This window comes from Cucurbita pepo, chromosome 3 (assembly GCF_057944985.1).
Source record: "Cucurbita pepo subsp. pepo isolate OVF chromosome 3, ASM5794498v1, whole genome shotgun sequence".
Taxonomy (NCBI): domain Eukaryota; kingdom Viridiplantae; phylum Streptophyta; class Magnoliopsida; order Cucurbitales; family Cucurbitaceae; genus Cucurbita; species Cucurbita pepo.
Window position 1 is genome coordinate 14,315,789 of NC_141800.1, and position 13,810 is coordinate 14,329,598.

The 13,810-nt window shown below is 31.4% G+C and overlaps 2 protein-coding genes and 1 pseudogene across 2 annotated transcripts; all 3 read left to right on the forward strand.

Annotated features, from left to right (window-relative positions):
* The first annotated feature begins 2,810 nt into the window (after nt 1-2,810).
* LOC111790267 (palmitoyl-monogalactosyldiacylglycerol delta-7 desaturase, chloroplastic-like) lies at nt 2,811-5,358 on the forward strand. The gene is made up of 4 exons (XM_023671132.2): nt 2,811-3,108; nt 3,207-3,554; nt 3,629-3,735; nt 3,813-5,358. The coding sequence occupies exons 1-4, from the start codon at nt 2,839-2,841 to the stop codon at nt 4,039-4,041; spliced, it is 954 nt and encodes a 317-aa protein (XP_023526900.2). The 5' UTR covers nt 2,811-2,838; the 3' UTR covers nt 4,042-5,358.
* A 1,308-nt stretch (nt 5,359-6,666) lies between these two features.
* On the forward strand, nt 6,667-8,169 carry LOC111791867 (palmitoyl-monogalactosyldiacylglycerol delta-7 desaturase, chloroplastic-like). Its single transcript, XM_023673368.2, has 4 exons — nt 6,667-7,019; nt 7,163-7,459; nt 7,564-7,670; nt 7,849-8,169. Exons 1-4 carry the CDS (start codon nt 6,723-6,725, stop codon nt 8,042-8,044), a joined length of 897 nt encoding a protein of 298 aa, XP_023529136.1. The 5' UTR covers nt 6,667-6,722; the 3' UTR covers nt 8,045-8,169.
* A 4,169-nt stretch (nt 8,170-12,338) lies between these two features.
* On the forward strand, nt 12,339-13,770 carry LOC111790268 (palmitoyl-monogalactosyldiacylglycerol delta-7 desaturase, chloroplastic-like; annotated as a pseudogene).
* The last annotated feature ends 40 nt before the right edge of the window (nt 13,771-13,810 follow it).

The following is a 13,810-nucleotide window of genomic DNA, read 5'->3' on the forward strand; positions in this document are numbered from 1 at the left end:
TGATATCTATAATGTTATTAATTGATGTTCGTAGGATGTGTGATCCTAATATATATGATATTACGTTTGAAACATCTCATGAATATATATGTATATATATATATTTTTTTTGTTGATTAGAGTGTGCAATGCAGGTTAATGACGATATTGTTATGCAGGAAAGATTTTCTATGTTACATTAAATAAGTAAATTGATGTTTTGTTTATGTGGGACTTCGTGCACGTATATACTTGTAAAAGAATATTAATACGGGTCTCTTCTTTTTGGTATAAGATTTGTTTACACGAGAGTGAAACATGTATAAGAGATTTTATGTACAGAAAGTGTATGTATGGTTATTCTCCAAATATTTTAAGAAAAGTTGAGTATTGAAATAGATAAGACTTATAAACGGGTTGATTTCTATGTACATAGCAGTCGCTACAAATAGAAAAAAAAAAAAAAAAAAATCAACACAATTGTACAATCCCTATACACACAAATATGTGATTATTTTATGGTCGTTAACACAAAAAGATGGTACAATTTCCATTCACATAATTGATATTAATAGGTTATTATGTGGTGACTTAAGGTCTCATAATTGATAGTAATAGGTTATTATGTGGTGACTTTTAGAGAGTCGTTAATTAATGTCTATTAATGAGCTATCTAGATTGATAGAACCCCATATGTATCTCAATAATTGGTTGAGGCACAAGGTCATTTCTCTCATGTTTATGTTATCGGTTATCTTGTGGGGACGATTAGAGAGCCCCAACTAACTTCTAATAGGACATTTAAGTCTAACAAGTAGATATTAGATCGGAATTTTTATGAACTTATCCCTTTTTTATGTCAAAGATTCAATCTCGTTATTTGTTGACCCTTCTCTGAATTAAGCCTCATTTGGTTCGTACCCAACCTCAATTCATCAAGAACTCTGAGGATTCGTGCCTCACGCTCACTGGAAGTGCTCGGTTTGGGAAGAAAAATCGTCGAAGAAGAACGTGGAAGTGTGGGTTGCCTTCATTTGATGAGTTGACTTTTAGGATAATAATGAAAGAAGAACGTGGATTGCACAAAATTGAACATGGTTTATCAAGGTTATTATTTTTTTTTTGTACGTTTGTGCTTAATTGAACGTGAGTTCAAATATCATAATCTAACTCGATTATAAATATTTATATCGACGACACGTGACATTATTATATTTCTGAGGAAGAAACCAAAGAAATTAACGTCACCAATCGAAGTATTATTTTAATTACTCAAGAATTAATGAACGCACATGCATTCAATAATCAAAGAATTTAAAAGTAAGACTTTTCTAAGGGCCATTTCATTCTAGACAATATTATAAACCAAACACGTCTATCAAATTTTAATAACATGACATAAAGTATGTTCTTCCAAACATCTAAAAAAAAATCATAACCATTCTCATAATCATATTTTTTGAAGGTATAATTTAAATTAACCAAATGATTAAATTTTGGTCAAAAGATTACAAAGATTTAGAACGAGCTTTACATCATTAGTTAAGTTTTGGTTTTAATAAAAGTTTTGCCATCATATCCAAAAGTCGCTTGTTATGTTTTTTTTTTTTAAAAGATACTTTAGAAAGAATCAAATCATTCTAGATCGAGTGACTGCTGTCATTGAAGACCATAAACTTGGCTCTCGAAGTAGAATCTACTTGAAAAAATTACGTAGTTATGTCATTGAAGTTGACATTGACCCTGACAGTTTTACCAAGTTCGGTAGTGAGAAATTTGAGCTAGACTAGAATGCATGCGAAAACAAAGAAATTGTTGTGATGGACAGACTATTACAACGAACTAGTTAATAGCCTGTCTTTGTTGGCCTCCTTCATTCGTTCTTTATATATTTATAATAAAAGGTCTACTTCCTCCTCTTGTCACAAGGAAACAAAAACTTAATTTTGATTTTCTTGAGTTTTTTATTTTTATTTTTATATATTTAATGATAATATATCTTTCTCAATTTGAGGTTAAAAAAGAAAATTAAAATTTTTAATAAATTATTAAAAAAAAGTTTGAGACATAATAAATTACTTTGTTTAGGGGTGATGTTCTTAATCCAGGTAGGACATATTTTATTTTATTTTATTTTTTTAAAATTGATACGGTATCATATTTAATATTTGATTAAAATGGAATTAATATCTATCATTAAAAAATGCTGCCACATGAAAAATAAACAAATAATATTACACGTTATTTAATTTCATTAATCATAACATTCGAAAACAAATTATTAATGATATTTGGAAATGGTTCATTATTGAAAGTAAATTTGAAATTTTGTCCATTTTTATTTTATCTACAAAGTTAGGCTTATTTTCTCAAGATTCATATGTATATATATATATATTTGTCAAATTAATTTTTTTTTTATTACCCTTCTTTTAAAGTATAAAAAAAAAAAAAAAAGATATTTTAATTTTGTTTCAATTTAAACTTTTATGAATTAACCTTTGTAATATTATATGGATGATTAGCTTGCTATCTACAAGCGAGCCTTCACGGGTTTTAATAGCCCACCGAGCCTCTATCTTTTAGAATAACTTTATTTATGTATATAATGAGTTGACTACAAATGTCTATTTCTTTAGTTCTGAACGAGAAAAATGATGGAATAATTGTTATAAATAATAAGAGTAATGATCTAAACGTTCATAGAGTATTGGTTTGGTGGGAGGAGAGAATGTTAGATTGAGACTAAAAATGCACTATAAATAAAGAGGGTAGAACAGGTGGCTAATTAACTCGAACCACACCAGAACCACACCAAAGCCCTGCAAAATGGGCACTTCAAAACAAGAATCAAAGCACATGGCGAAGCCTGAAATGCCATTTTGTAGCAGAAAATGGACCAACAGAGAGAAACTTGTTACAGTTACCTTTTCCATTATCCACATCCTTTGCATTTTTGCACCATTCCAATTCACTTGGAATGCGTTTTGGGTGGCCGTTGCCTTATACGTCATTTCAGGTCTCTTCGGAATAACTATTTCGTATCATCGAAATCTTTCACATAGAAGTTTCAACCTTCCTAAATGGCTTGAATACTTATTCGCATACTGTGGAACTCATGCATTTCAGGTTTGATATTTTTTATTCTACTTTTTCAAATCTCAAAACATTTTCACTATCACTCGAAATTTTTTTATTTATTTATATTTACTTCGTTTGGATTACAGGGTGATCCAATCGATTGGGTGAGTACTCATAGATGTCATCATCAAAATGCTGATACCGAAAGAGATCCACATAGTCCTACTCAAGGATTTTGGTTTAGTTACTTAATATGGTTTTTGGATTCCATAACTTTGACTAATAAAGTTTGTCCAGAGTACTTTATTGATCGTAAGGATACAAAAAAAGGCGTTTTTACTTTGGTTTTGAAGTATGGAAGGCCAAATAATGTTAGTGATTTGGAGAAACAAACCTTTTATAGGTTTATTCATGACACATACATTCTTCATCCAATAGCTCTTGCAATCCTTCTCTACTTCGTTGGAGGAACACCCTTTGTTATATGGGGAATGGTAAACTAAAATCTCTCTCCAATTCTTTTCCTTTCCTCTATCCATCTATAATAGAATCTCTATTCATTTTGCAGTGCGTGAGGATCGTCATGTTATTTCACACGACCTTTATGGTAAATTCAATTTGTCATTCATGGGGAAAACAACAATGGAACACAAAGGATTTGAGTAGAAATAATTGGTCAGTTTTTTTATTTTTTTATTGTTAAGGTTTGTTTGTTGTATCTTGCAATTTATTAGGGTTCTTTGTGTTCTTAGGTGGTTGAGTTTGATATCATTTGGAGAAGCTTGGCACAATAATCATCATGCATTTGAGTATTCAGCTAGGATTGGGGTTGAATGGTGGCAGCTCGATATTGGTTGGTATGTTATTTTGTTTCTTCAGACCATTGGAGTGGCCACTGATGTAAAACAACCCTCTCCAACTCACAAGCAAAGGCTAGCTATGGACAAGCCAAAAGAAGGCGTTTCAGAATCATTAAAATAACCTTTTTAATTTCATCTATAAATGTTTGAGAATGGAAAAATTAACTCTGCCTCTATGTTTGTGTGCTTTGTTTAGAAGATTTAATTCAATTATCTGTTATCACATTAAATGTATTATTATTATGTATGCCATTTACCATTTTATTATAAGTAAATATCTAGATATTTGCCTTCCGTAGCTTTCATTTATTGCTCTCCCCATTTCTATTTATTTGATTATAAGTAGAGAACTTTCATATGATGTAGGTGCAGTGGTTTTAGCAAATATTCTCAGATATAACATATTTATTATGGAATGTTTGGTTTCGATCTTATGTATGTTGAACTTCAAATATGTGCATATATCTATCTAATTCATATCAAGATCATTACTACATATATGAAATGAGGCTCATGTCTGGATTAAGTTAAGTGTTCCTAACAAGAATTCATATGGGTCTTTATTTGCATAAAATAATTTAAATTTATCCTAATAATTTAAATTTAGCTAAAACTAATTTTGTATAAATAATTTAAGTTTGACCCTAAATAATTTAAACTATTAAAAGGTATTCATACTAACCATGAAAGCTTTGAGAAATAACCATCAACTATAACTTGAAAAGAACCAGATTTCGGAAACACCATAGAAGAAGAATGAAAGGAATATCTTATCGAGGCAATCGTATTTGCTTTGGTAGATACGCTATTCAAGGATTTGAACCCGCTTGGATCACATCTAGACAAATCGAAGTGGGACGAAGGACAATGACACGAAATGCACGACGCGGAGGAAAAATATAGGTACGTATATTTCCAGACAAACCCGTTACACTAAGACCCACAGAAACACGTATGGGTTTAGGGAAAGGATCCCCGAATATTGGGTAGCTGTTGTTATACGAGGTAGAATACTTTATGAAATGAGTGGAGTAGCCGAAAATATAGCCAGAAAAGCTATTTCAATAGTGGCATCAAAAATGCCTATACGAACCCAATTCATTACTTCGGGATAGAAATGTAGAATCAAAGGTTGAAGAGTTGAAACTAGTATGAAAGGATCCGAACATAACTTATCCAAGCCAAATCAGCCAAAATATTAGCCTCGAGCCATCAGAAAATATATTGTATCCGACTAGCTTCAAACCCCATCAGATGGGATGAAAGGAAGCAAGGTACCTCATATTATATTCGACTAGCTTCAAATCGTTCAAGTGGGATGAAATTAAGCAAGGAACTTCTCTTTTACAGTGGAGTCAAACTGCCCACTTCTATATGATGTATGTCATGATATAAATTGGACTGCAGCCCTCTCACGGCGTGATGGGTAGTTTGGGAGCATGGGTTTTAGAACACAAATGATTAGGTTTGAACTTTATAAACTAATATAACCAAACTAATTAGGTATGAAATTATGAAGAGTTAATTTAATCTTTAAGCCAAATGAATGAGCTGCCTGCTGTTACAATTATTTGAATCTCCACCCCTAACCCAAACCTATTAGCTATTGTAATGGAGAATTAATTAAATTTAAACCAAGTGTGTTCGACTCTATGACAAACAAACAAATGCTATAACCTATCATCACCTCTAAAATATTCAATTAATTGTCGCACCTCCGGTGAGTAATTCCTCAATCTATCCCTTGATCTTCGATCGAGTCCACTACTTTGATATCAGATTGTTGTTGTTGCAACATTATTTGAATGTTGACACAAAGTTCAATAAGGAAAACCCAAGAAAAATTATGTGAGGAAGGTGAGGGAGTTAAAGTATTTATTGATTCGATTCAACCAGTTCAACTCATTTTCTCAACTCGCAATTATAGTTGTTGTAGTACATGGAGATATTAGAGTGATATCGACTAATGCTTTGAAATGAATTGTCTAGATTGGTCGTGTTTGTATATGCACCAGAGTTAGATTTGTTGTCAGGTTGCATTTCATATGTTCACAATGATTGTTAAATGATAGCTAAAGACGGTATGTGTAACAACTCATTCCAAGTTTCAAATTAGGATGTGGAATTCAGATTCTACACTTAATGGCCTCGGGCATTTCCCCTGCATCCTTTGCAACATGGTCATCTTTAAAAAATTCCTAGTAGGTCACCCAACAATAATTCCTTTAAGAAAATCAGGTTTAACTTTAGAGTTTTTATAAAATCATCTTATACTCAAGATCACTCTCTTTCCGATGTTAAAATTTATGATTTGAATCATTTAATTTTGATGATAAACTTAATTAAGTACGATTAATGATGTAAACATCTAATATTTTCTAAAACGGTTTATATAATACATTTTCAACTAGTCTTAAAATGTACTACACAACAAAAAAGGGGAGTAAGACACGAAACTCATATTTCATAGACGATGTTAACATGAAAACTAAAGCTATGATAAAGTCAATAAGATTTTTTTTTAAATGAAACAATTATTTTAAATGAATAATAAAATATCATTATTATTGTTATTAATAATAATAAATACTATTGTTATTACTATATGTAGCTAGATAAATATCCATCTTTTCATAATAATCAATATCATATTTGACAAAACTTGTAGCAGTTATATTGCGTTTAAATAATGTATATTGGAAGAGACTTAAATTATTACATTGTGACTTAAAAGATGCACTATAAATGCATATGCAAGGGGTGGTGAGGTGAAGCCTCCTCAACAAAGGCAATCCGACTCTAATGGATGCTTCAAGAGAACCAAAGACAATTGTGAAGCCTCCAATGTCGATTGGGAAGAGAAAATGGAACAAGATGGACAAAAAATTGGCTTTTGCTTTAGTCTTGTTGCATTTTCTTTGTATTTTTGCGCCATTCCAAATCAATTTCGGTGCACTTTTGATTTGTTTTTGTTTATTTATTATTACAGGTCTATTTGGTATCACTCTTTCGTATCATCGAAATCTTTCTCATAAAAGTTTCAAAGTTCCTAAATGGCTGGAATACTCGTTTGCTTATTGTGGAGTTCATGCCCTTCAGGTTTTACCTCGCACTCTTTACTGTTTTATTATTAGAAGTTTCAAATTAGATGCATTCAAGATTGGTTTTATAAACGATTGATAATAAAGCATATCAAGATATTTATTGTCTTTTAAACATTTTTAATACTTTTCAAAATTTAGGGTGATCCAATCTATTGGGTGAGCACACATCGATATCATCATCAATTTGTTGATACGGAACAAGACCCACATAGCCCGATTAAAGGATTTTGGTTTAGTCATCTGACTTGGTTTCTCCATAAGTGGGACGGAAGTGCAAGTGAATTGGTTGCAAGGCATGAAAAATTGGATAATGCTAGGGATTTGGAGAACCAAACTTTTTACAAATTTATTCGTAAAACATATTTTCTTCATTCAATTGCGCTTGCAATCATACTTTATGGCGTTGGAGGGATTCCTTATTTCATATGGGGAACGGTAAAAAAAACTTACCTCTATCCTCATTTGCTTAATTCTTGTGTTACAAATCTATATAGTTATGATAGATAAAATATGACACATTATTCTTTTTTGTTAGACAGTGTGTGAGAACGGTAATGTTTTTACATTCAACATTTATGGTGAATTCAATATGTCATATATGGGGAAAGCAACCATGGAAAACAAACGATTTATCGAGAAACAATTGGTATGTATCATTGTTGAGTAAATGATTATCAAAACCCCTTATCTTATTATCTTAATATTAAGAATACTTTTAAATAATTATTAAATGGTATGTTTATTAAGAAATGGATGTTTGTATTAAGGAAAGAACTATATTTTGCTATTTTTTAAAAAAAATTGCATCTTTTTTTTTTCCATAGGTGGATGAGTTTGCTTGCATTTGGAGAAGGTTGGCACAATAACCACCATGCTTTCGAGTACTCAGCTAGGTTGGGCATTGAATGGTGGCAATTTGACCCTGGTTGGTATGTTATTGTGTTTCTCCAAGCCATTGGAGTGGCCACTCATGTCAAATTGCCATCCCAAAGTCAGATGCAAAAGTTGGCCAAAGATTAACTAAAAGGAGTTTCTCTTTGAGTGATGTTTTATATGGAATGTTTCAGTGTGGAATAAAAGAGATAGCAATATAATTAAATTAGTTGCTACCATTTTAATAAAACTTTATGCATCAATTTACATCACGGCGTTGGACCTTTTTGGATTTATTTTGTATTCGTGAAGTTTTTTTTAAATAAAAGCAAACATAAATGAAATAACAAGAACGAAATGACATGTAATCTTAGAGCTACAACTTATATAGAAAATGCAACTATTTTAACTTCATTCTTATACCCTGCATAACGATGTCGTCATCCATGGAAGAGTGTGTTACCGTTACCTAAAAATATAAGTAGCATGTGACTTGAGTATGTTACCTAAAAATATAAGTAGCATGTGACTTAGTATTTTGCTCAGTAAGTAGTCCTACTGTTGAGGTTGGGAAATGTAATCAAATGCAATCATGGTGGAACCTATCTATTCATAAAAACATTATAGCATTGGGCTATGCTTACCAATTTAGGCAAGATTGAATTTGTAGTACTTCTTTCTACACACGACCAATGCACATGCACGTGAACCCACCAGACAGGCTCATATACGGAACTGTAGGCGCTAGTTGAGCTAGTGCTTGTTCAAACTATCGGATGCCACAAAGGGAAAAGGGTCTACATAATTGTTGGAGTCCCACATTGGCTAATTTAGGGAATAACATGAGTTTATAAGCAATGAATAGTATCTCCAGTCACATAAGTTCTTTTGGGATGCCCAAAGCAAAACCATGAGAGCTTATGTTCAAAGTGGACAACATCGTACCATTGTGGAGTCCATTTGTTCAAATAATTTAAATCAAAACCATTATTATACAATATCAAAACCTTTACTATATGATATGTGAATGTTATGATATATGTTATGATATGATGCATTTAACTATATGTTTTATGACATGCTATGATGGGAGACACGGTATGCTTATGATATTTAGACTCATTATATTTATTATAATGTTGCGATGATCGCTATTCCTAAATGGGTGTCCACATCTACCACTACCAGAGAATGTTTGCCTGACAAGAAATGGGCTTAGGAGGCGTGCGAACCGGCTGGTAGATCCATATTCGCACGTTTGGATCGTGTGTAGAACAATAATACACATCCAATTAACCCGTTTAGGATAGCCGCCTAAGGAATATAGTCTGATGTGATAGGTCTCACTCATGATTGCATGTGTTTGCATCTAACCCCAATAGTGGGGCCACTTATTGATTATTTATTAAAATGCTACTTTTATTTCAGGTAAGGGCAAGACACTCCTGCAACTCCTACAAGGCTCGTCAACATCGAAATTCGAGATAATGACACATACATAGGGTAGTTGTATTTATTTTCTTAGAGCTAGATTAGAATGAGGTGTTTTTAATTTTAATGTTTATTTATTTCATCTAGTGTTTCATTTTGTTGTTTTAAACACGTTTTCAAACACATAAGTCCATAATAGTATCTTAAGATGAAATTTAAATGCTTATTTCCGTACAAAAATGTTTACGTCACGATGACAGTAGTCACTCTAGGTAAGTAGAAATCTAGAGTCATTACACTACAGTTTAGTCCATCACGTCCATAATTTTTTTTAGAACTGATCACTAAGTCTAATTTCATAGTCCTTGTCTTTATGCCCAAATTAGGATTGAGCTTAAGTTTTTCTTCATAAGTATGACTTAATATGTTTTGTATCAAGAAAATTACCAATATATGGAGACTAGCGAGCATGGGAATTAATTGTATTTTTCAAATAGAGTTAAATGAATTGTTGTATAGTAGTTGTTTAAAAAATAAGTGAAAATAATTATTTTAAACGTAATAAATTATCATTATTAGTGTTATTATAAGTATTATTGTAACTACTACTATATAACTATGCATGTATCTATCTATCAATCTTCTCCTAATCAAGATGGAATGAAAAATAAACAAATAATATTACATGTTATTCAATTTCATTAATCATAAAATTCGAAAACAAATTATTAATGATATTACATGTTATTCAAATCTTTTTTTTTTTTTTTTTGTCACCTAAACTCTAATATTATATCGATGATTCATTTGCTATCTACTAAACGAACCTTTATTGCTTGTCTGGCCTCTATCTTTTTTAATAACTTAATTTATGTAGACAATGAGTTAGACTGGAAATGTCCATTTCTTTAATTCTCAATAAGAAAAACGATGGAACAATTGTTGTAAATAACAAGAGTAATGATCTAAACGTTGATGATAGAGTATTAATAAAATGCACTATAAATATAGAGGGTCATATCTTGATTACTACATATATGTCATGAGGGTCATATCTTGATTATCTAATGTCTTCACCTCCCTAGCAAGAATTTACGTGGGTCTTTATTTGCATAAAATAATTTAAAATAATTACACCTAATTTTAGGTAAAATAATTTAAACCTAATTTTGCATAAAATAATTTAAGTTCGACGCTAAATAATTTAAACTACTAAAGGTAGTCATACTAACCTTGAAAACCTTCGAAGAGAAGAAACTAGTAGGAATGAATTCGAACATGATAGAACCAAGTCAAATCCAATTAGGTTCACCCCATCAGGTGGGATGAAAGTAAACAAGGTACCTCGTATTATATTTAACTAGCTTCAAACCGTTCAAGTGGGATGGAATTAAGCAAGGAACTTCTCTTTTCCAGTGGAGTCGAACTCCTCCACTCCCCATTTCTTCAGCATAATCGACGTGGGACAACTTTCTCTCTTTTTTACTTTTTTGTTTTTTTTTGTTTTTTTTTTTTTAATTTTCCCTCGATGGTATATGAGCTATGTCATGATATAAATTGGATTTTAGCCCTCTCACGGCGTGATGGGTAGTTTTGGAGCATGGGTTTTAGAACATAAAATATTAGGTTTGAACTTTATAAACTAATATAACCAAACTAATTAGGTATGAAATTATGAAGAGTTAATTTAACCTTTAAGCCAAATGAATGAGCTGCCAGCTGTTACAATTATTTGAATCTCCACCCCTAACCCAAACCTATTAGCTATTGTAATGGAGAATTAATTAAATTTAAACCAAGTGTTTGACTCTATGACAAACAAACAAATGCTATAACATATCATCACCTCTAAAACATTCCATTAATTGTTGCACCTCCTGTGAGTACTCAATCTATCCCTCGATCTTCGACCGAGTCCATTACTTTGATATTAGATTGTTGTTGTTGCAACATTACTTGAAAGCTGTCACAAAGTTCAATAATGAAAACCTTAAGAAAATTACGTGAGGAAGGTGAGGGAGTTAAACTATTTGATTCGATTCAACCGGTTCAATTCATTTTCTCAACTCACAATTATAGTTATTGTACTACATGGAGATATTAGAGTGTCATCGACTAATACTTTGAAATGAATTGTCTAGATTGGTCGTGTTTGTATATGCACTTGAGTTAGATTAGTTGTCACGTTGCACTTCATATGTTCACAATGATTGTTAAATGATAGTTAGAGACAGTAATTCACAATGATTGTTAAATATAATAATCCATTCTAGGATTCATATTACGATTTAGAATTCAGATTCTACACTTAATGGTTCGAGACATTTCTCTGCTTGCAACATGGTCATTCTAGGAAAAATTTTTGGAGGTCACCTAAAATAAATTGCTTCAAGAAAATCATGTTTAACTTTAAAGTTTTTATGATTGAGCTACCGAAAAAAAAAAAGAAAAAAAAGTGCACTTTGTTGGTATAAGTAAACTTTCAGATCTTTAAGCACTTCTTAATCATTTTATTCTCAACCTCAACCTGAACCTCAACCTCACTCTAATTCATATGTTAAAGTTTATAATTTAAATTGATGGACTTAATCAAACATATTATATTGTTTATATAATACATTTTCACCTACTTTTAAAATATATCACACAACAAATAAAAGAAGGGAGACTCGAAACTTATTTCATAGACGATGTTAACATCAAAACTAAATCTATGTTAAAGTCAATATGGTATAGTTGTTTTTTTTTGAAAAATGAAGACAATCATTTTAAATGGATAATAAATTATCATTATTATTTTTATTAATAAGAATTAATACTATTATTATTACTATATGTAGCTAGGTAATTATCCATCTTTTCATAATCAATATCATATTTGACAAACTTGGAGTAGTTATATTGCATTTACATAATGTATATTGGAAGAGCCTTAAATTATTACACTGTGACTTAAAAGATGCACTATAAATGCATATCAACCCTCCTCAACTAGAGCAACCCCACTCTAATGGATGCTTCAAGAGAACCAAAGAGAATTATGAAACCTCCAATGTCATCTTTGAAGAAAAAATGGACCAACATTGACAAAAAAGTGGCCTTCACGTTGTTCTCTTTGCATTTTCTTTGCATTTTTGCACCGTTTCAAATAAATTGGGGTGCCATTTTGATTTCCTTTACCTTATATATTATCACCGGTCTATTTGGAATCACTATTTCGTATCATCGAAATCTTTCACACAAAAGTTTCAAAATTCCCAAATGGCTTGAATACTTGTTTGCTTACTGTGGAGTTCACGCATCTCAGGTTTCAGATTTTGACACACTTTCTAAAACATATCAAGATATGAGTTGTTTTTTTAACATTTTTAATAATTTTTATAATTTTAGGGCGATCCAATCAATTGGGTAAGCGCACATAGATATCATCATCAATACGTTGATACTGAACAAGACCCACATAGTCCAATCCAAGGATTTTGGTTTAGTCACATTACTTGGTTTCTTTACCGGAGCAACGGAAGCATAATTGACATGATTGGATGGGGTCAAAAATTGGATAATGCTTGTGATTTGGAGAAGCAAACTTTCTATAGGTTTATTCGCCAAACATATATTCTTCATCCAATTGCTCTTGCACTCGTACTCTATAGCATTGGAGGCTTTCCTTACTTCATTTGGGGAACGGTAAAAAAGATTACGTCTATCATCGTTAATCTAATTCCTTTTAGTTACAAATCTATATGAATTCAACTATTTGAGTAAATAAAGTAGATATAGTTATCTTACAAATGTGACACATTATTAATATTATTATTATTATTTTGTTACACAGTGTGTGAGAACGGTAATGTATTCACACTCAACATATATGGTGAATTCAATATGTCATATGTGGGGAACACAACCATGGAAAACGAACGATTTATCGAAAAACAATTGGTATGTATCATTGTTGAGTATACGATAACCAAATCAATTTATTGTATCGATTTTTGTTTCATCAAAATAATATTTCACTAACAAAGGCAATACAAGATTATGCTCATATTGAAATGCATATAAAAAATTACTCACTTCTTTTACCAACTTACCTATTTATACAACTTTTAACATGAAACATATTTAAATTAATAACTTGTTCGATCATTTTTTCTTTTCTTTTCTTTTTTATTTTTTTTTATTGTTGATACAAAAATGTAATTTTTTGTTTTTTAATTCATAGGTTGGTAAGTTTTCTTGTATTTGGAGAAGGTTGGCACAATAACCACCATGCTTTCGAGTATTCAGCTAGGATGGGGATTGAATGGTGGGAATATGATCCTGGTTGGTATGTTATTAGGTTTCTTGAAGCCATTGGAGTGGCCACTCATGTCAAATTGCCATCTCAAACCCACATGCAAAAGTTGGCCAAGGAGTAATTAAAAGAAGCCTCTCTTTGAGTGATGCTTCGTATGGAAATAATTATGCTCCAATAAATAA